The sequence below is a fragment of the Coregonus lavaretus genome (genome assembly GCF_964263955.1).
Source record: "Coregonus lavaretus genome assembly, contig: HAP1_SCAFFOLD_286, whole genome shotgun sequence".
Classification (NCBI taxonomy): domain Eukaryota; kingdom Metazoa; phylum Chordata; class Actinopteri; order Salmoniformes; family Salmonidae; genus Coregonus; species Coregonus lavaretus.
Genome location: NW_028167034.1, coordinates 458197 through 481089, shown reverse-complemented (window position 1 = coordinate 481089; position 22893 = coordinate 458197). Strand labels below are relative to the sequence as shown.

Sequence of the window (22893 nt, the reverse complement as noted above, 5' to 3'; positions counted from 1 at the left end):
AGAAATGTCTGGGAACTTGCAGGTGCCTTGGTGGACGAGGGGGTAACATCTCAGTTTATGTCTCAGTTGTTGAATCTTGTTATGTTCATACAAATATTTACATTACATTTTTACCATTTAGCAGACGCTCTTATCCAGAGCGACTTACAGTTAGTGAGTGCATACATTCTTTTATTTGTTTATTTTATTTTTATTCTTTTTTTATATATATATATATATTTTTTTCATACTGCCCCCCCGTGGGTATCGAACCCACAACCCTGGCGTTGCAAACGCCATGCTCTACCAACTGAGCTACATCCCTGCCGGCCATTCCCTCCCCTACCCTGGACGACGCTGTGCCAATTGTGCGCCGCCCCATGGGTCTCCCGGTCGCGGCCGGCTACGACAGAGCCTGGATTCGAACCAGGATCTCTAGTGGCACAGCTAGCACTGCGATGCAGTGCCTTAGAACACTGCGCCACTCGGGAGATGCGTTATTTACACGTTAAGTTTGCTGAAAATAAACGCAGTTGACAGTGAGAGGACGTTTCTTTTTTTGCTGAGTTTATATCTCAATGTCCCAACTCTCTAAATACATGGCTCTGGGCCTACCTCTCCATAGGCGGTGACCTTTGACCTACTACTGAATCTGTATCTGTAGGCCTATGTGATCCTGTAACCAGTCACAAATGTGTCATTAGTGTAAATCACTTACCTGACTTCCTTCATAACATCAGCTTCATTGATGGGGTCATCCAGGTCTATGAGGGTGAGGTCATTTCCATTGACCTCTGACCTCTGAAAGACAGCACAAAGTCATGTTTAGATGTCACCTACTGTGTCGCCTTTTGCCGTGTTCAAAACAACTGGGAAATCTCTGACTTCCGACTTCAGTGCGTTCAAGACAACTGGGAAATAGGAAAAAAAAACAAGCTCCGACTGGGAAAAATCGTTTTGAACAGTCATCCAACTCGGAATTCCAAGTCGGAAGCAGCGCGGCTTGGCGGGTCATGTTTTGGAGGACGCCTGACTCAACCTTCACCTCTCCCGAGCCCGCTGGGGAGTTGCAGCGATGAGACAAGATCGTAACAAGATCGTAACTACCAATTGGATATCACGAAAAATTGGGGAGAAAAAGGGGATAAAATTACCACCACAAAATGTAAAAAGGAATTCCAAGTCGGAAACTCTGGCATCTTTCTAGAGCTCCGACTTTCCGACCTGAAGATCACGGACGTCATGATTTGACCTAGTTATTTTTTTCGAGTTCCCAGTTGCCTTGAGAGCACCATTAACCCAACTCTCATTGTCACATCATAATGCATCATATTCAGAGAAATAGAATCACCAGAACATCATATCAGGTGTGCAGTTCAGTTTACCAGTCAAATTGCCAAGGTCAGAGGCTCTATCCTTTCTAGTGATTCTATTTCTATGGTCACATAATAATGCATCATATCTATGCTTGTGTCCGAAATAGCACCCTAGTTCCAATATAGTGCACTTCTTTTGGCTGGAGCCCTATAGAGTCCCACAGTATGAGTCATAATACCCATAAAACCTAGTGGTCTGGCAGCCTCTGGAACTGCCGTTCTGCAGCCAACAAGGCAGAGTTAATCTCAGCCTATGCTACCCTCCAGTCCCTCGACTTCTTGGCGCTGACGGAAACATGGATTACCACAGAAAACACTGCTACTCCTACTGCTCTTTCCTCGTCTAACCATGTGTTCTCGCATACCCCGAGAGCATCTGGTCGGCGCGGCGGTGGCACAGGAATCCTCATCTCTCCAAAGTGGACATTCTCTCTTTTTCCCCTGACCCATCTGTCTATCTCCTCATTTGAATTCCATGCTGTCACATCACTAGCCCATTCAAGCTTAACATCCTTGTCATTTATCGCCCTCCAGGTTCCCTTGGAGAGTTCATCAATGAGCTTGACGCCTTGATAAGTTCCTTTCCTGAGGATGGCTCACCCCTCACAGTTCTGGGTGACTTTAACCTCCCTACGTCTCTGCCTTTGACTCATTTCTCTCTGCCTCCTTCTTTCCACTCCTTTCCTCTTTTGACCTCACCCTCTCACCGTCCCCCCCTACTCACAAGGCAGGCAATACGCTTGACCTCATCTTTACTAGATGCTGTTCTTCTACTAATCTCACTGCAACTCCCCTCCAAGTCTCCGACCACTACTTTGTATCCTTTTCTCTCTCGCTCTCCTCCAACACTACTCACTCTGCCCCTACTCAGATGGTAATGTGCCATCACAACCTTCGCTCTCTCTCTCCCGCTACTCTCTCCTCTTCCATCCTATCATCTCTTCCCTCTGCTAAATCATTCTCCCTCCGATCTCCTGATTCTGCCTCCTCAACCCTCCTCTCCTCCCTTTCTGCATCTTTTGACTCTCTATGTCCCCTATCCTCCCGGCCGGCTCGGTCCTCCCCTCCTGCTCCGTGGCTTGACGACTCATTGCGAGCTCACAGAAGAGGGCTCCGGGCAGCCGAGCGGAAATGGAGGAAAACTAGACTCCCTGCGGACCTGTCATCTTTTCACTCCCTCCTCTCTACATTCTCTTCCTCTGTTTCCGCTGCTAAAGCCACTTTCTACCACTCTAAATTTCAAGCCTATGCCTCTAACCCTAGGAAGCTCTTTGCCACCTTCTCCTCCCTGCTGAATCCTCCTCCCCCACCCTCCTCCCTCTCTGTGGATGACTTCGTCAACCATTTTGAAAAGAAGGTTGACGACATCCGATCCTCATTTATTAAGTGAAATGACACCGCTGGTCCTGCTCACACTGCCCTACCCTATGCTTTGACTTTTTTCTCCCCTCTCTCTCCAGATGAAATCTTGCGACTTGTGACGGCCGGCCGCCCAACAACCTGCCTGCTTGACCCTATCCCGTCCTCTCTTCTCCAGACCATTTCCGGAGACCTTCTCCCTTACCTCACCTCACCTCACCTCCCACATCAACTCATCCTTGACCGCTGGCCATGTCCCTTCCGTCTTCAAGAGAGCGAGAGTTGCACCCCTCCTCAAAAAACCTACACTCGATCCCTCCGATGTCAACAACTACAGACAAGTAAGTATCCCTTCTTTCTTTTCTCTCCAAATCTCTTGAGCGTGCCGTCTCTAGCCAACTCTCCTGCTATCACTCTCAGAATGACCTTCTTGATCCAAACCAGTCAGGTTTCAAGACTGGTCATTCAACTGAGACTGCTCTTCTCTGTGTCATGGAGGCTCTCCGCACTGCTAAAGCTAACTCTCTCTCCTCTGCTCTTATCCTTCTAGACCTATCCGCTGCCTTTGATATTGTGAACCATCAGATCCTCCTCTCCACCCTCTCCGAGTTGGGCATCTCCGGCGCTGCTCACTCTTGGATTGCGTCCTACCTGACAGGTCGCTCCTACCAGGTAGCGTGGCGAGAATCTGTCTCCGCACCATGTGCTCTCACCACTGGTGTCCCCCAGGGCTCAGTTCTAGGCCCTCTCCTATTCTCTCTATACACCAAGTCACTTGGCTCTGTCATATCCTCACATGGTCTCTCCTATCATTGCTACGCAGACGACACACAATTAATTTTCTCCTTTCCCCCTTCTGATAACCAGGTGGCGAATCGCATCTCTGCATGTCTGGCAGACATATCAGTGTGGATGTCGGATCACCACCTCAAGCTGAACCTCTGCAAGACGGAGCTGCTCTTCATCCCTGGGAAGGACTGCCCGTTCCATGATCTCGCCATCACGGTTGACAACTCCATTGTGTCCTCCTCCCAGAGTGCAAAGAGCCTTGGCGTGACCCTGGACAACACCCTGTCATTCTCTGCTAACATCAAAACGGTGACCCGATCCTGCAGGTTCATGCTCTACAACATTTGCAGAGTACGACTCTACCTTACACAGAAAGCGGCACAGTTCCTAATCCAGGCACATGTCATCTCCCGTCTGGATTACTGCAACTCGCTGTTGGCTGGGCTCCCTGCCTGTGCCATTAAACCCCTACAACTTATCCAGAACGCCGCAGCCCGTCTGGTGTTCGACCTTCCCAAGTTCTCTCATGTCACCCCGCTCAGTTGAGGCTCGCATCTACTACAAGACCATGGTGCTTGCCTACGGAGCTGTGAGAGGAACGGCACCTCCTTACCTTCAGGCTCTGGCACCCCAATGGTGGAACAAGCTCCCCCACGACGCCAGGACAGCGGAGTCACTGACCACCTTCCGGAGACACTTGAAACCCTACCTCTTTAAGGAATACCTGGAATAGTATGAAGTAATCCTTCTACCCCCCCCCTCCCCCCCCATAAAAAAAAAGAAGAAAAATAAGTGGTTGTCCCACTGGCTATCATAAGTTGAATACACCAATTGTTGAATGCACCATTGTAAGTCGCTCTGGATAAGAGCGTCTGCTAAATGATATAAATGTAAAATGTAAATATACTGATAAAAGTCAACTTGTCCGAGAGAGATTTACATGGTTACAAAAACGTCACGCCAGGGTAAGCCTACACGAAATACAGCCCTTATTTTATGTGTTTCTAAAATCGGCTATGGGAAAAATGAATGGTGGAAAAACGATTGGAACCATGTCCCTGTTTGACCGCTAGGTTTTTTGGGTATTATCACACCTCCACTGTGGGACTCTATAGAGGGGTTGGTTGTTAAGCAACAAAACTGGCATGCAACTATGGGGCAAAATAGACAGGGTTTGACTTAGACTGTTGACAACATGTAAACTATATTTAGTCTCTAAATGTTTAATGCAAACATAAATACATTTGAACAATGAACTCGTCTCAAATACATTGTTACAGTTGTTGTTGGTTAGCTAGGTAGCGAATTTGAGTCATTGCATAGACATGATATCAGTCAAAACACCTCAAAACAAGACATGGTATCAATAACACCATACAACAAGCTGAAACATGCCACAGAGCTACGATTCCCCACATGGCAGCTTGTTGTTAGCTGAGGTTCAGAATCATAACAAGATACACGACTTCGGGCCATCGATGCGCGGGCATCGTTTTCGTGACGTCAGCCAACCCTTCTATGGCTCCTGGTCAAAAGTAGTACACTAGCCTACATAGGGAATAGGGTGCCATTTTGGACGAAATTATGAAGGTGCTGTCATAACCTTTGACCCCCATTTGACCCTACTGTACCTTTAGCCAACTCTCATGACTCCCCGGCCATAGACTTTCTAGTTTGATATTACAGCATGAATAGCACATTATTTCATTTGTTAAACAATATTTAATCCACAGTAATTAATATAATTGAAGATTTAAAAATAAATAACATGCCTACCTTGAACTCTTTATTCTCCATCTCCTTGCAAAATCAGCACATTTCCTTGCCAAAATGAACGCGCATCCAGAGCGAAAACAAACGCAATCCTCCAGCACTAGGGAGGTTTAGACTGAACTGCTCCAGCGGTTTTTCATCAGTTTCAACGTTTATCAGTGATGATGTAACAATGACCTGTACAGATTTGACGCACTTTCGATCTCGTGCTGATGCAACACTCTGTGTTGTTGAAAGCTCATGTATGGAAATCCTGCGAGTTGTAAACAAATTTAGGCTATTGTTGCCCTTAAAACTGTAATGTTGAGGACGCCATGAAAAATAAAATACATAACCCACACCGTTAGGCCAAGGTACATGCAATATTCATCACTTTGCCAATAGACTTCTTGTTCCTTGTTGTATGTAGCCTTTCTTTTGGGATTAGCACCACTGTCACCTAGAAATTGATACTGCGGTTGTCACATAAAACAGATAACCCATAGTTCATTATTAAATAACATAACTCATTTCTTTATTTTATTACTCATAAAATATACAGCAATCTTCAGATACTGAAAGAATTCATGGGAGTTTCGATTCAGTCACTATTTCATATGTACATGCTAGTTTCATCCTTTTAAAGAAAAAAAGGACACGAAAAAACCTGTGAACCTCCTGATCCTGATTTGACGAACATAGCATATGTATTGTACATATTTCCAGTTAAAATTATTTTAAAAAAGAGACAAAAACGGGGGTTTGAACAAGCAATCACATAAAAGGTTTGAGTGGTTTCATTTTTTTGAAGAAGTTAAGCAAGCAAAACCTGTCAAAATACATTGATTATAAGACCAAGACAAATAATATATATATATTTTTTTCAACAGAAGAAAATCTAAATGCTGCTGTCCTACCATTGGTTTACAGTGTTTCTCCTCTCCAAGGGAGGCATGTTTTCCCCCTCGTATGCCTCGGAATAGTATCAGTGCTTTTCACAAACGTTGTATTACTTAGTGTGCATCATTGTTTTCGCTCATACAGCTGCCCCTACTCTCCTAACCTCCCCTCAGTAACTAAAGAAGGCACAAAATGATGACATAAATATCACAAGAAAGAATACATGAATTAATAATTTACTTTCTAAAATATTTTCTAGAGGGCAAAGGACAGGTAGGTTTAATAACGCAAATGTAAAAAGTCCTGTCGCTCACATACAAATGCAAAATCTAAATGGCACCCTATTCTTTATAGAGTACACTACTTTTGACCAGAACCCTATGGCCCTGGTCAAAAGTAGTGTACTATAAAGGGAATAGGGTGCCATTGGGGATGGAAATTCTTTGAAATTACTCATGAGAGCAAATACTACGATTCTTTGGTTCCCACAGAGGGTCAGGAGCTTAAGACATGAATGATATTATTAAAATGTTTGTTCATAAAAAATAAATGATTTCCCCTCCTCCCACATGGATTACAGACAAGAGGCTAGGTGCGTTCTGACTGTCTTAGTGTGCGGATAAACATGACCATCACTCTCATAAAACTTAAATGAAACATCACTCCTTATGTTTTTTCTCAGGCCAAAACGCTCAATCCCATTTCTACTGTCAAAACAGGTTTTGAAAAGGCTTCTTCCGCATCTTTTGGTCCATGTCTGTTTTTCACTCAGTGAAGTGCTACTATCCCCTTGGACTACAGGTTATTGCCGTCATAAGGTGTCCGTCTGTCTGTTGGCTGGACAGTTTCTACCGTTTAGGACCTTTGTGGGTAAAGGTAAAGGTGGGGTATAGCAGCAGCAGTTCCTCTGAAGTCCAGTATCTGCTGGAAGGACACCTGGTGGTACGAGAGGATGAGTGTGGCCAGCCAGCCTGTTGTGCCTCCCCCTCTCCCTCCCTCCCTCCATTTCTCTCTCTCCATCTGCAGGACTCTTAAGGCTCCTGTGCGGACTGTCTCGGCTCGTGCCCTCCCAAAGCTGGCTGTGGTGATTTAAGACACGGTGTGTATGTGTGGATTTGTTTGTGGCCTCTGCCCCACTTCACTGTCCATCCGCCTACCCTTGGCTCCCCTCCTGGGCAGCGACCACCACCCCCCTCAGTATGTCTCTGAGTCTGAGTCGTTGAGTTCCTCATCCTTGTAGAAGCCTCCATCGTGGTCGCGGTGGCCGATGTTGTTGAAGCTGCAGTAGGAGCTGTGCTCGCTGCGCAGCACGGGCAGGCTGTCGAAGGTCACACTCTTGGAGGGGCTGGTGGTGTAGTGGTTAATGGCACTGAAGGACAGGCTGGGCGCCGGGTTGCAGGGGGACACGGGCATCATGGTGGCCAGGATCAGCGCCAGGCAGTCCGCCACGTCTTTGTTGGGGGCGCAGGCCAAGGCAGGCGTGTAACCTGAGGGGTTCAAACAGAACAGCAGAGGGTCACTTCAGGAGCATCACCGTTTACTATAACACTTTTGGTGAAAAACATGAAATAACAGCAGGCTAGGAGATACAAAGTTAAGACAATAACCAAGCAGTGGACTAGAGAGAAACATTTGTGGACACATTGAGAAGAGAAGTACAGAAGAAAACGGTGTTAGCGTTATGGATCTTACCATTGTCATCGACTGCTAGCACGCTAGCACCCTTCACTAGTAGCTCCTGAACCACCACCGTCAGACCATTTCTGGCTGCAACGTGTAACGGCCTGAGGAGAAAGTACCGTCAGATTAGCCAGCAGCAAATGAGGATACCTCCCAAATGCCAGACTATTCCCTATATAGTGCACTTCTTCTAATTCTTCTGGCCCAATTAATACAGCTGAACCATACGTACGTCTGTAAGGCTGCGTTAGTCGAGTTGATGAGGTTCCTGTCTGTAATCTTCTCCAATATCAACAAAGCACTGGTTTCATGCCCCTTTAAAAACCAGAGTCAAACATGTCAGACCAAAATGTCAACCAGAGAGAGCCAACTGTTCAGATGAACGTCATCTTCATGTGGGGATGCTCACCTTACTGCAGGCCAGATGAAGAGCAGTGTTCTTGACTGCATCCTGCAGGGTGAGCTCTGCTTTGGCACTGCTCACCAACAGCTCTGACACAGACAGAGAAACATAAAGAAACTCAATTAGGAAATGAAGCGACTTATTAAAATGTAAAACAGACATGTTGAACTTAAGCCGGCTGGGCGAGGCAAAGCGGAGGAGAGGGGGCTGCGTACCGACAGCGTTGGTTTGTCCGTTCTCAGCAGCCATCATGAGGGAGGTCTTCCCGGAGGCATCGGGGGAGTTGACCTGGGCGTTGTGGCCTAGCAGCAGCTGAAGACACTCCACGTGGTCCGTGAAAGCCGCCGCATGCAGGGGGGTCCTGGAGAGAGAGGAAACTTATTTCACCGATATCATGTAGGACTGTTATAAACAAGTTTGTTCAATTAACCCTGTTTATACCATAGAAATATAAAATCACTAATAGATGTATTAAAAGTAATCTACAATCCCTCATCCAACCCCAGAGGTCATTTTATTCCCAAGACAACATTATTCTCCAGAAGAAAAGGACTTTGTCATGTGCTGTAGTTACCGGTTCTTGGTGTCAGTGGCGTTGACAATGGCCGGCCCCAGAGTGTCAATCAGCATCTCTGCAGCCCCCTCGTTGTCATTGATCACAGCACAGTGGAGGGGGCTGAACGAGTTGCCCTCGGTGACATATGCTATGACAAAGTCCTGTTTCAGTGTAAGGTCCTCCACTGAGAGTCATAACCCCTAATTCTGTTGTAGTCTTGTTCATTCCCCCACATGGCTCCGTCCACACCAATCGAATGCTTTTCAAGCCACAAGAGGGAGTGAATGAGTGTACACTTCATGGAGGAGAGAACAGAGCTACAGTCCAGTTAGTCAGTACGTACCGTTGTATGTAGGGGTGTAACGATCCATCTACTACATCGATGTATCGATTTATATTCCTATGATCCAACTACATCGATCTGTGCTCGGTGAGTTGGCCTTTTGGACAACATATATCACTCTAACATCGTTTTAAAATGTAATAAATCGATTGTATCGATACTAGGAAATAACCCATTGGATTTAAGCACGTCAGACTTTATATGGATGTTTTTTCTTAGCACTTTTAATGATAAAGGCTTTAAACATTACTCGATTCAGTCTGCCTATCCGTGACGTCATCGCCCCACGCCAGCAGCAGCGCAAAGGCGCAAAGACAACAAAACATAGCATGGCGGACGACAGAGGAGAAGCCGACGAGCGAGAAATTATCAAGCCACCATTGCGGTCCTTACAAGAAACAGGAATCTAGGAAACTTCACCTGCACTGTCCAGTATCCAGGTATTTATTTCAGTCACACTGGTTGAATTTTTGGCTAAAAGGTTACTGAATCGATTTCAAGTCACTGAATCGTTTCGGATCGTATCGTTCTAAATGAACCAATATCGTCCTTGAATCGTATCGACAACCACGAATCGTGATACAAATCGAATCGTTACACCCCTAGTTGTATGGCCTGCCTAATTCAGGGACATGTTTACGGTGCTGAAGAGAGAAAATCAGAAAATATCTAGTGTTCCGTTAGTCCAGTACGTACCGTTGTAGCAGGCCCAGTGTAGTGGCGTGTAGCCCTGGTTGTCTGTGATGACGGGGAGGGTCTCCACTGACTGGGCGGCGTGTAGGAGTCCCCCCAGCACCCCGATGTGTCCGGATGCCGCCGCCAGGTGGACAGGGGTCCGCCCCTTACAGTCCCGAACCAGGAAGCTGGCGCTGTGCTGCAGCAGGGCCTCCACACACTCCTCATGACCCGTCAACGCCTGGGAGGAAGGGCAGGGAGACAAGAATGGATTTGAATAACTAATAATCAATGATATAATAATGAATCATCAATTATTACAAATGATGTCTGGAGGCAGGTCCCCCTACAGGGATGAATACACCACTACCCATGGACAACTACTTTTCTGAAGATAATATGTATATTTGAGCCTCCCCGTCTCTTTCTGTGTGTGAGCGTATACAGCCAGCTCTCCTCCTCACCCCTCTGTGTAGCGCTGTTCTGCCCCACTTGTCTTTGGCTTCTACGCTGGCTCCCTTGTTGAGCAGTGAGTACACACAGTCTGTGTGTCCGCTCAGCACTGACAGCATCAGAGGGGTTCTGATACACAAGACAACAAGGTCATATTACAAACTGGTAATAACCAGGCTGAGTCCCAAATGGCAACCTATTCCCTATATGGTACACTACTTTTGACCCGAGCCCATAGGGTTCTGGTTTAAAGTAGTGCACCAAGTAGGGCATAGGGTGCCATTTGGGACGTAGAACTAGTGTCAAAATCTCTTTATTTCAGGAATTGTATCCAAAACCCAATTGACTTACTGTCCATTCCCGTCTTGAACGTCCACTGGACTCTGGAGGTCAGCATTTCCAATCAGCAAACGCAAACACTCCGAATGACCGTTGGTAGCTAGAGGAGGATAAACAGAGAGGATATAAGAATGTGAGATGATTGACCGTTGGTAGCTAGAGGAGGCTAAACAGAGAGGATATGAGCTGATTGCTGGACGACTATTACCTTCACATGAACAGACAGATTTCTAGAACAGTGGTATTGGTAGATGACATCCTCATGATGTTAACACAGCAGATAATAAAACATTTTGGGGCTGAGGCCCTCGAAGCCTGTCACCTGCTAGCTGTGTACCTGGCTCTGGATAGAAGTCCCCCTGTGCACTGATCTAGGATCAGCTTACCCTCCCCAGATCCTCAGCAATAATGACAAAAAATGACCTTAGATCAGTGTGTAGTGGGCATTTTCACACTATGCTATATAATATCCCTAGAGTGGACATTGGCGTCCTAGCAACATGACCAAACAAATGTCCATCTTGGTAAGGAAAACTTTTGAATTACAGAATCTCTAGGTCTTACGTGATATCCTATGCGTACCTGCAGCGTGGATGGGGGTCCTCTTCAGGGTGAAGTCTTTAACCAGGATGGAGGCTCCCTGGTTGATGAGGACGTCAACACACTCCACATGGCCTTTAAAGGCAGCCAGGTCCAGAGGGGTGCGCCCCTGGCTGTTCCTCACGTCTAGATCCAGCAGAGACTGAACCAGGACCTCCATAGCATGGTGGTGGCCGTGGTACGCCTGAATGGAAACAAACACACAGTCTGAAGCAAAGTCCAGTGGTATGCCTGAACAGATATACACTCCTAATATAATCAATGTCCTATAGTAGACCAGTGGTATGCCTGAACAGATATACACTCCTAATATAATCAATGTCCTATAGTAGACCAGTGGTATGCCAGAACAGATATACACTCCTAATATAATCAATGTCCTATAGTAGACCAGTGGTATGCCTGAACAGATATACACTCCTAATATAATCAATGTCCTATAGTAGACCAGTGGTATGCCAGAACAGATATACACTCTTAATATAATCAATGTCCTATAGTAGACCAGTGGTACGCCTGAACAGAAATACACTCCTAATATAATCAATGTCCTATAGTAGACCAGTGGTGCGCCTGAACAGATATACACTCTTAATATAATCAATGTCCTATAGTAGACCAGTGGTATGCCTGAACAGAAACAGTCCTAGACCCCTAAAGTAGACCAGTGTCTCTCAAATCGGGTGCCCATTTTTTCTCCCGCCCAGCATCAACATCGAAGGTCCCTGCCAAGCGTGAGATTTAGAAACACTCTACTTCTCCTCTGTTGGAGGTTGATTAACTCAAATGGCAAAATAAGGAAATCATCCTCATCATCACCGTGTCAAAATATGCATGTATTTTACACTAATCAGGAACAGATAGGAACATGGTGTGTGAGTGTCTGGACAATCAACTTTTCGTGGAAAAACAACACCATGCCTGCATCCCAGATAGCACCCTATTTCCCATGTAGTGCAGTACTTTTGATCTGGGCCCATAAGGCTCTGGTCAAAAGTAGTGCACTAAATAGGGAATAGGGTGCCATTTGTCATGTGGCGAGACCCCTACAGGAGCAGGTAGGCTTTACTCACAGCTAAGTGTAGGGGGCTGATGGGAGCTCTGACATCAGAGTCGTTCAGGATGTCTGTCCCTGAGGTTTCCATTAGCTGGGGAAAGACAAGGACGGGCCAGTTTAGACTTGTAACATATTTACTTTGAAGGTTAGTCTAGTAGCATGTTTCATGTTGTAAATCTCAGTGACCAGCCCCTGCAGACATACTGGGGTGTTGCATTCGTATCTTAAACAAGCTAGTGTGAGGAAAAGTAACCAACTGGTACTTACCACATCTAAAGGTGTTTCACTTGCAATCTGGAAAAAGAACATCAAGAGTGACGATGCGGCCACGACAAACATGCAACCACACCTTAAAACCTACTGAATATCAACGTCTGTCCCAAATGGCACCCTATTCCCTATATAGTGCATTACTTTTGACCAGAGCCCTATGGGCCCTACATTCATTTGGGACGCAGACAAAATGGTCTGTGAATGCAGGGCGTCTAGTCCCCTGTGGTTCTGACTCACCAGCTCCAGACAGAGGCGGTGTCCGTACGCAGACGCGTAATGGACTGCGTTGTAGCCCTGATTGTCCCTGATCCCTGGGTTAGCGTCGTTTCGCAGCAAATATTCCAGACACCTAGAGGTCAGAGGTCAAGAGTTCACTAATCATTATACCAACATCAAGACAGACAGATAAGCAAGCAGAGACACTTTCCCAAAGGAGACGTGGCCAAGCTTTCACACTGCAGATTTAACACTAGTATGTATTCAAACACGACCAACAACATACTCTAGACTACAGTGAAATGTGAAAGGTCATGGCACCACAACATACTCTCCAGACTACAGTGAAATGTGAAAGGTCATGGCACCACAACATACTCTCCAGACTACAATGAAATGTGAAAGGTCATGGCACCACAACATACTCTCCAGACTACAGTGAAATGTGAAAGGTCATGGTACCACAACATACTCTCCAGACTACAGTGAAATGTGAAAGGTCATGGCACCACAACATACTCTCCAGACTACAGTGAAATGTGAAAGGTCATGGCACCACAACATACTCTCCAGACTACAGTGAAATGTGAAAGGTCATGGCACCACAACATACTCTCCAGACTACAATGAAATGTGAAAGGTCATGGCACCACAACATACTCTCCAGACTACAGTGAAATGTGAAAGGTCATGGCACCACAACATACTCTCCAGACTACAGTGAAATGTGAAAGGTCATGGCACCACAACACACACAACAGTAAGAGAGGTGTGAGACGTACTTTCCGTCTGTGTCGGAGGCAGCAGCGTAGTGGAGCGGGGTGCAACCCCTTTTATCCAGATCGTTCACACTGGCCCCAGACCCCACCAAGGCAAACAGACACTGGTAGTTACAATTGGCTGCCGCATAATGCAGAGGACTCCTAGAAGAACGCACAGAAACCATTCAACATCAACAACAGAAACAGCTTATTGGAGCTGTATAACATTTACATTTTACATTTACGTCATTTAGCAGACACTCTTATCCAGTGCGACTTACAGGAGCAATTAGGGTTAAGTGCCTTGCTGCAGTGCACATAGACACATTTTTCACCTAGTCAGCTAGGGGATTTGAACCAGCAACCTTTCGGTTACTGACCCAACGCTCTTAACCGCTAGGCTACCTGCCGCCCAATATTTCCCATAATAATTCCTATATGCCCCTATACTATATTCCCCATTATCATAAAGATCACATATGAAAGTTATTTGATGCCACAGACAGACCTTCCGAAGCTGTCCTTTCTGTTGAAGTCTGCCCCTGTGTTGAGCAGCAGATTCAGACAGTCCAGGTTCCTGGTAACAAGATATCAAGTTCAGAAAGGCTCTCGTACATCTGAGCTATCAGGTGGATGGTAACAAGATATCAAGTTCAGAAAGGCCCTCGTACATCTGAGCTATCAGGTGAATGGTAACAAGATATCAAGTTCAGAAAGGCTCTCGTACATCTGAGCTATCAGGTGGATGGTAACAAGATATCAAGTTCAGAAAGGCTCTCGTACATCTGAGCTATCAGGTGGATGGTAACAAGATATCAAGTTCAGAAAGGCTCTCGTACATCTGAGCTATCAGGTGGATGGTAACAAGATATCAAGTTCAGAAAGGCTCTCGTACATCTGAGCTATCAGGTGGATGGTAACAAGATATCAAGTTCAGAAAGGCTCTCGTTCATCTGAGCTATCAGGTGGATGGTAACAAGATATCAAGTTCAGAAAGGCTCTCGTACATCTGAGCTATCAGGTGGATGGTAACAAGATATCAAGTTCAGAAAGGCTCTCGTACATCTGAGCTATCAGGTGGATGGTAACAAGATATCAAGTTCAGAAAGGCTCTCGTTCATCTGAGCTATCAGGTGGATGGTAACAAGATATCAAGTTCAGAAAGGCCCTTTCACATCTGAGCTATCAGGTGGATGGTAACAATGAGAACCTTAAAGAAAAGAGAAACCCGTACACTGCTCTTGCTAGTATCACTGTTTTTATAATGCTAATAAAAGCTATAATAAAAAGTGATACTAGCAAGAGCAGTTTGCAGGTTTCTCTTCTCTTTCAAGAAGATATAAAGACAATTTAGACCAGAGCGCAAGTCAATACCACCATGGCATGGAACCACATTATACAGAAATGATACCGCACTAATGATCTAAACGATTTTTTTATACTGCTAAACAATGTGAAATGTAAGAGTGTGAATATGTGTTTGTTCTTTCTGGTGGCTTTCCAGTTCATGAACTAAATATTCCTTGGTGTAAAGCCTGGACCAGTCCACTCACCCAACAGCTGCTGCAGCATGTAAACAGGTCCTTCCAAAGTCGTCAGGGGTGTCTATATCAAAGCCTGATGAGAGGAGCTTCCGACAGCAGTCAGAGAACCCACTGAGAGCAGCCAGGTGGAGGGGGAACATCCCATGGACGCCTCGCCTGCAACACATTTTTACATTTTAGACTTTAAGCAGACACTCTTATCCAGAGTGACTTACAGTTGATTCAGCTAAGATTGGAAACAGCACCACATCACAGTCCTCATTAAACCCCACAGCAGATCAACACATCAGCATGCTGCAATGCCCTGTCTATCAACCCCCCACACACCACAATGTGTTGAGCATAGTCTCCAAGCGGCAATTCGGTCAATGACAGAATTGCAGATGCATGTTGCATTATTGCTGGAAACTGTGTGTGTGTGTGTTCTCACTTGGCTGTGTCAGCTCCGTTCGTGATGAGTGTATTGATGAGTAACTCGTGGCCGTAGCGAGCAGAGATGTGCAGGGGTGTGTTTCCATTCTTTTCTTCACAGTCGATCTCAGCACCTACAGAACACACACACACACAGACACACACACACAGACACACACACACAGACACACACACACACACACACATACACACACACACGTCAACCACTTGACCCTAGAGGCCTCATGAAGCTTCATGTTCAACCACATTGCAAGTAACATTGCTCTGTGCCAGTGAATCATGGTTTGAAGACTAAAGACAATGCTGAAGAGCCTACTGGTTCATATATATTCAGTTGAGAGCATTCACAGCGACTCACCATTCTGGATGATGGCTTGAGATCTGGAGAAGCGTCCGTGGATGGCCGTCATGTGGAGGGGGGTCTTTCCATCTTTACTCTGCAGATAGAAAGACAAAGATGGTTCACACGGCAGTCTGTGCTGCTGACCACAGGCAAAATCAAACACGTATTGGAGGAGCGCTTGATTGCATTTAGTTTGCATTGTTAGGCCTATTCCATTGGTATTTGAATGTAGACCAGGGCCAAATACTAAGCCATGTGCTGCGTCAGTGTGTGCGTCGCAAATGGCACCCTATTCTCTTCATAGTGAACTACTTTTTGAACCAAAGTAGTGTACTTATAAAGGGAACAGGGTGCCATTTGGGACACAGCCAGTGTCACCACGGCTCCTTGCTCTATGGGCCCCTGGTCAAAAGTAGTGCACTACATAGGGAATAGGGTGTTATTTAGTTCAGACACAGTGTTGGTCATCCGGTCTCCTCACCTTGATGTTGACGAGGGCCCCGTTGCCCACCAGCAGCTCCAGGCAGAGCGCCCCATGGCACGAGGCGGCCGTGAAGTGGAGTGGGGCGAAACCCTTCTCGTTCACCTGGTTCACGTTGGCGCCACACTCGATCAGCTCATTCACCACCACGTCCTGCCCGTTGTAGCATGCCACGTGGAGGGGGGTGTTACCGTACCCATTGGGCTCATTTATCTGGAGGGAGCAAGGGAGGGAAAAGAGTGGAGAGAGAGAGGGGGGGGGGGGGGGGGGGAACAAAACAATACATTCCTGATCAGGTCACTTGGTTCTGAAAACCCCCTGGCCCAAAACACTGGCTCCAACCTCCATCTCTTCATTACTTGGTTATGAAAACCCCCTGGTCCAACCTCTCTCTCTTCATTACTTGGTTATGAAAACCCCCTGGTCCAACCTCTCTCTCTTCATTACTTGGTTCTGAAAACCCCCTGGTCCAACCTCTCTCTCTTCATTACTTGGTTATGAAAACCCCCTGGTCCAACCTCTCTCTCTTCATTACTTGGTTATGAAAACCCCCTGGTCCAACCTCTCTCTCTTCATTACTTGGTTCTGAAAACCCCCTGGTCCAACCTCTCTCTCTTCATTACTTGGTTCTGAAAACCCCCTGGTCCAACCTCTCTCTCTTCATTACTTGGTTATGAAAACCCCCTGGTCCAACCTCTCTCTCTTCATTACTTGGTTCTGAAAACCCCCTGGTCCAACCTCTCTCTCTTCATTACTTGGTTCTGAAAACCCCCTGGTCCAACCTCTCTCTCTTCATTACTTGGTTCTGAAAACCCCCTGGTCCAACCTCTCTCTCTTCATTACTTGGTTCTGAAAACCCCCTGGTCCAACCTCTCTCTCTTCATTACCTGGTTATGAAAACCCCCTGGTCCAACCTCTCTCTCTTCATTACTTGGTTCTGAAAACCCCCTGGTCCAACCTCTCTCTCTTCATTACTTGGTTCTGAAAACCCCCTGGTCCAACCTCTCTCTCTTCATTACTTGGTTCTGAAAACCCCCTGGTCCAACATCTCTCTCTTCATTACTTGGTTCTGAAAACCCCCTGGTCCAACCTCTCTCTCTTCATTACTTGGTTCTGAAAACCCCCTGGTCCAACCTCTCTCTCTTCATTACTTGGTTCTGAAAACCCCCTGGTCCAACCTCTCTCTCTTCATTACTTGGTTATGAAAACCCCCTGGTCCAACCTCTCTCTCTTCATTACTTGGTTATGAAAACCCCCTGGTCCAACCTCTCTCTCTTCATTACTTGGTTATGAAAACCCCCTGGTCCAACCTCTCTCTCTTCATTACTTGGTTCTGAAAACCCCCTGGTCCAACCTCTCTCTCTTCATTACTTGGTTCTGAAAACCCCCTGGTCCAACCTCTCTCTCTTCATTACTTGGTTCTGAAAACCCCCTGGTCCAACCTCTCTCTCTTCATTACCTGGTTATGAAAACCCCCTGGTCCAACCTCTCTCTCTTCATTACTTGGTTCTGAAAACCCCCTGGTCCAACCTCTCTCTCTTCATTACTTGGTTCTGAAAACCCCCTGGTCCAACCTCTCTCTCTTCATTACTTGGTTCTGAAAACCCCCTGGTCCAACCTCTCTCTCTTCATTACTTGGTTATGAAAACCCCCTGGTCCAACCTCTCTCTCTTCATTACTTGGTTCTGAAAACCCCCTGGTCCAACCTCTCTTCATTACTTGGTTATGAAAACCCCCTGGTCCAACCTCTCTCTCTTCATTACTTGGTTCTGAAAACCCCCTGGTCCAACCTCTCTCTCTTCATTACTTGGTTATGAAAACCCCCTGGTCCAACCTCTCTCTCTTCATTACTTGGTTATGAAAACCCCCTGGTCCAACCTCTCTCTCTTCATTACTTGGTTATGAAAACCCCCTGGTCCAACCTCTCTCTCTTCATTACTTGGTTCTGAAAACCCCCTGGTCCAACCTCTCTCTCTTCATTACCTGGTTCTGAAAACCCCCTGGTCCAACCTCTCTCTCTTCATTACCTGGTTCTGAAAACCCCCTGGTCCAACCTCTCTCTCTTCATTACTTGGTTCTGAAAACCCCCTGGTCCAAAACACTGGCTCCAACCTCCATCTCTTCATTACTTGAAAGGAAATCATTCGCCAACCCACTAGAGCTCTGTATTTTCATTGAGTTGTAATTGAACAGTGACTACACATTTGAATGCGTGTTGACTCACATCCACTCCAAGGTCCAGGAGGTACTTGACCACACTGATCATTCCACTGGAGGCTGCAGAGTGGAGAGGGGTGTAGGCCTTCTTGTCTTTACAGGACACCTCTGATCCATGAGAGGCCAGCAGTTTCACCACCTCAATGTGCCCTATGGTAGGTAGAGAGAGCGAGAGCGAGAGAGAGAGAGAGATTAGTTTACAGTGGTACACAGCACCATAAGCAACACCTACATCATGTTAGTACAACTGAAAACATCTAATCAACCTACTTAGTACATGATTCTGACATAATAACACACTAGACGTGGCTCATACAGCTGAGCTGTGAGACTAACACACAGTCCATTCATTCATTCATTCATTGGTATAAAGGACATTAGTCAGAATGTAAATGATGTGGTAAACTCATCACCCATGTAAGCAGCCCAGTGGATTGCTCGGCGATCCTTCTTGTCAAAGGCATTAATGTTGGCTCCTCTGGAGAGAAGCAGCCTCACCATCTAACAGGGAGAGGAGAGAGAAACAAAACACAGGTTGAGGAAAACTAAACAGCAAAATCCGCTAAATCTGGCTTCAAAGCCTTCCCTTTAAAATTATATATTTTGTATTCACAATGAATGAAAGATAACATGTAAAGACATGGTACATTTCTCCCCTTTTAGTCCCCCTTTGACCTCCCCCTCCCCCCAGAATGCCTCCAAACACATTTAAAAAGAAAGGGAAAGTAATTGACTTACATGTCAGAAAACAAAACAAAAGTATACAACAACGTTACTTCAAGCAAAAATGTAATAGCCTAACAATTTCAGGTGATTAAGTGATTTTATAGGCCTATATAGCAGTAATCTCAAGGTGGGGCCAAGAGTACTAATCTGGAGGAAGTGTTTGGAGCTGTTCAAAATAGGATATCATCGGGTCCCAGGAGGAATAAAATGAGTTGGTTGACCCTCGAATAGTAACTTCATTTTTTCTCATTTTAGGAACAGCTTCAGATCTTCGAGCCAAAGAGAGGCTAAGGGAGGATTGATAGATTTCCAATCCAATAAAATCCTTCTGCGGGCTAACAGGGAGGCAAAGGCAATGGCATCTAGCTGTCTATTGGTCAGAGAAGGATTGTTGTTTGGTACTCCAAAAATAGCAATTTCTGCACTAGGCTGCAACTTTATATCAAATGCTTCAGAAAGGGTTTTAAATAGTGGACAAATAATCTGCCAGACGGGGACAGGACCAGAACATGTGGGTCAAGTCCACCAAGGAGCTTTTACACCTGTCACATGTACCATCAATATTTGGGTAGAATTTGGACAATCTGGCCTTACTGAAATGGATACGGTAAAGTACCTTAAACTGTATAAGGCTGAGCCGGGCACAAGAGGAGCTTCCATTTACCCTCAGTAAGGCATTTCACACTCAGATCGGATTTTATTCAAAGCCTCCTCTGAACAAACTCAAGCATACAACTAGGGCTGTGATGGTCATGGAACTTCAGGTGTCGGTGATTGGCGTGTCTTATGTACGTGGTCATCGACAAAACTGACAGCTGACAGGGGGGCGGGACGGACATTAGCAAAGGAAAACATTAGCGCGTTTAGGCCAGTCTTGCTCTCAAGTTTGGGGAAGCTAATTTTCTCCATGAAAAATATCAAGCATTCCATGCATCATCACATTTGCAAACTTATTAAATTTTTTTTAAAAAATTCACCTTTATTTAACCAGGTAAGCCAGTTGAGAACAAGTTCTCATTTACAACTGCGACCTGGCCAAGATAAAGCAAAGCAGTGCGATAAAAACAACACAGAGTTACATTTGGGGTAAAAAAACAAAGTCAAAAATACAACAGAAAATATATATACAGTGTGTGCAAATGTAGCAAGTTATGGAGGTAAGGCAATAAATAGGCTATAGTGCAAAATAATTACAATAGTATTAACACTGGAATGCTAGATGTGCAAGAGATTATGTGCAAATAGAGATACCGGGGTGCAAAAGAGCAAAATAAATAACAATATAGGGATGAGGTAGTTGGGTGGCCTAATTTCAGATGGGCTGTGTACAGGTGCAGTGATCGGTAAGGTGCTCTGACAACTGATGCTTAAAGTTAGTGAGGGAGATAAGAGTCTCCAGCTTCAGAGATTTTTGCAATTCGTTCCAGTCATTGGCAGCAGAGAACTGGAAGGAATGGCGGCCAAAGGAGGTGTTGGCTTTGGGAATGACCAGTGAGATATACCTGCTGGAGCGCAGACTACGGGTGGGTGCTGCTATGGTGACCAATGAGCTAAGATAAGGCGGGGATTTGCCTAGCAGTGATTTATAGATGGCCTGGAGCCAGTGGGTTTGACGACGAACATGTAGTGAGGACCAGCCAACAAGAGCGTACAGGTCACAGTGGTGGGTAGTGTATGGGGCTTTGGAGACAAAACGGATGGCACTGTGATAGACTACATCCAGTTTGCTGAGTAGAGTGTTGGAGGCTATTTTGTAAATGACATCGCCGAAGTCAAGGATCGGTAGGATAGTCAGTTTTACGAGGGCATGTTTGGCAGCATGAGTGAAGGAGGCTTTGTTTGCGAAATAGGAAGCCGATTCTAGATTTAACTTTGGATTGGAGATTCTTTATGTGAGTCTGGAAGGAGAGTTTACAGTCTAACCAGACACCTAGGTATTTGTAGTTGTCCACATACTCTAGGTCAGACCCGTCGAGAGTGGTGATTCTAGTCGGGAGGGCGGGTGCCAGCAGCGTTCGATTGAAAAGCATACATTTAGTTTTACTAGTGTTTAAGAGCAGTTGGAGGCTACTGAAGGAGTGTTGTATGGCATTGAAGCTCGTTTGGAGGTTTGTTAACACAGTGTCCAATGAAGGGCCAGATGTATACAAAATGGTGTCGTCTGCGTAGAGGTGGATCTGAGAGTCACCAGCAGCAAGAGCGACATCATTGATATACACGGAGAAAAGTGTCGGCCCAAGAATTGAACCCTGTGGCACCCCCATAGAGACTGCCATAGGTCCAGACAACAGGCCCTCCGATTTGACACACTGAACTCTATCTGAGAAGTAGTTGGTGAACCAGGCGAGGCAGTCATTTGAGAAACCAAGGCTATTTAGTCTGCCAATAAGAATGCGGTGGTTGACAGAGTCGAAAGCCTTGGCCAGGTCGATGAAGACGGCTGCACAGTACTGTCTATTATCAATCGCGGTTATAATATCGTTATCCTATGTTGATTTATGACAAGTTCATTGACTAGGGCCCTATAAAATAAGCGTTGCGGACCGAATCACGGAATCCAGACATTAAACCGAAATTCAACAATATTCAAACATTTATTGAACTTAGTAAGAAATCAACTAAATCTATTCAACTTGTTAGAAAACACATTCATTTGCCCAAGTCAATCATAAGACATGAACAAAATGCATCAGTGATTCGTATTTCCATGAACTTTCTGAAACGGCACAGGAATGCCCCTGTCTGTGTGCATGTGTGCGGTGCGCGCGTATGTCTACACTTTGTGTAGCCGTTAGCGATGATGCTAATGATAACCTTCTTCTGGTAGGGAAGGAATGGCTTTCCCCAAAACCTTCGCAAGTAAATGTTAACTACAAAGTAGCCTATGCCTGCCTGGCAGAATTATACCGTGATCATTTGCATCACTCCAGTGGCCATTTGTTCTACAGCAACACCGCTTAACCAAACAAAGGTCTCTTCCTGGTGCACGCTTGCATTTAAGGGTAACTACACCCCAAAATCTAAATGTCTTACATTTTTCCCAGACCTCACAAATGGTCACCTGATAGGGTTTAAACATTGTTGTGGACATAGAACATCCAATTGTGCTGTTTTGCTATTAAAAAGGTGTACTTTTGAGAGCGAAAACCTGCCAAAACAGGGACAAACGGTCAACGGGGAAATCTAAACGGAGAAAAGGGAACTTGGGAATTAACGGAATCAGGCAAAACATTGAAGGGATTTTATAGTGCCCTAATGGACTACAGACATTGACTGTCTCCTAGACTAAAAACTAAGATTGCATGTACTGCCTATATTTTGAGGGAAACGCACTGTCCATTATTTGATTTGATCAGGGCAGGGCAGGGCAGCACACAAACTGCATTTAGTCCAATAACAATCCATGATATTATTAGGGTGATAAATAAAAGGCAGTTGCTCCATGACACAAGAGCACGCTCTACTGGGACAAAAAGCTTACAGCACCTGGTATTCCCAGGCGGTCTCCCATCCAAGTACTAACCAGGCCCAACCCTGCTTAGCTTCCGAGATCGGGCGTATTCAGGCTGGTATGGCCGTAAGCGAGGGAACAACTCTTGGTACACTATATAAAGTAAATGTGTCACTCACTCTGAAAGG

At 45.7% G+C, this 22893-nt stretch overlaps 1 protein-coding gene across 1 annotated transcript; it reads right to left on the bottom strand.

Annotated features, from left to right (window-relative positions):
- Positions 1-7219: 7219 nt before the first annotated feature.
- On the bottom strand, positions 7220-19029 carry LOC311113956 (serine/threonine-protein phosphatase 6 regulatory ankyrin repeat subunit A-like; the record flags this gene model as incomplete). The annotated part of the gene is made up of 21 exons (XM_084189227.1): positions 7220-7642; positions 7848-7939; positions 8068-8150; positions 8245-8327; positions 8454-8599; positions 8813-8978; positions 9834-10053; positions 10277-10394; positions 10617-10704; positions 11187-11388; positions 12278-12352; positions 12529-12555; positions 12772-12883; positions 13533-13673; positions 14020-14088; positions 15065-15211; positions 15486-15600; positions 15846-15924; positions 16312-16524; positions 18536-18678; positions 18942-19029. The coding sequence occupies 21 exons, from the start codon at positions 19027-19029 to the stop codon at positions 7350-7352; spliced, it is 2700 nt and encodes an 899-aa protein (XP_084045353.1). The 3' UTR covers positions 7220-7349.
- Between the last annotated feature and the right edge of the window lie 3864 nt (positions 19030-22893).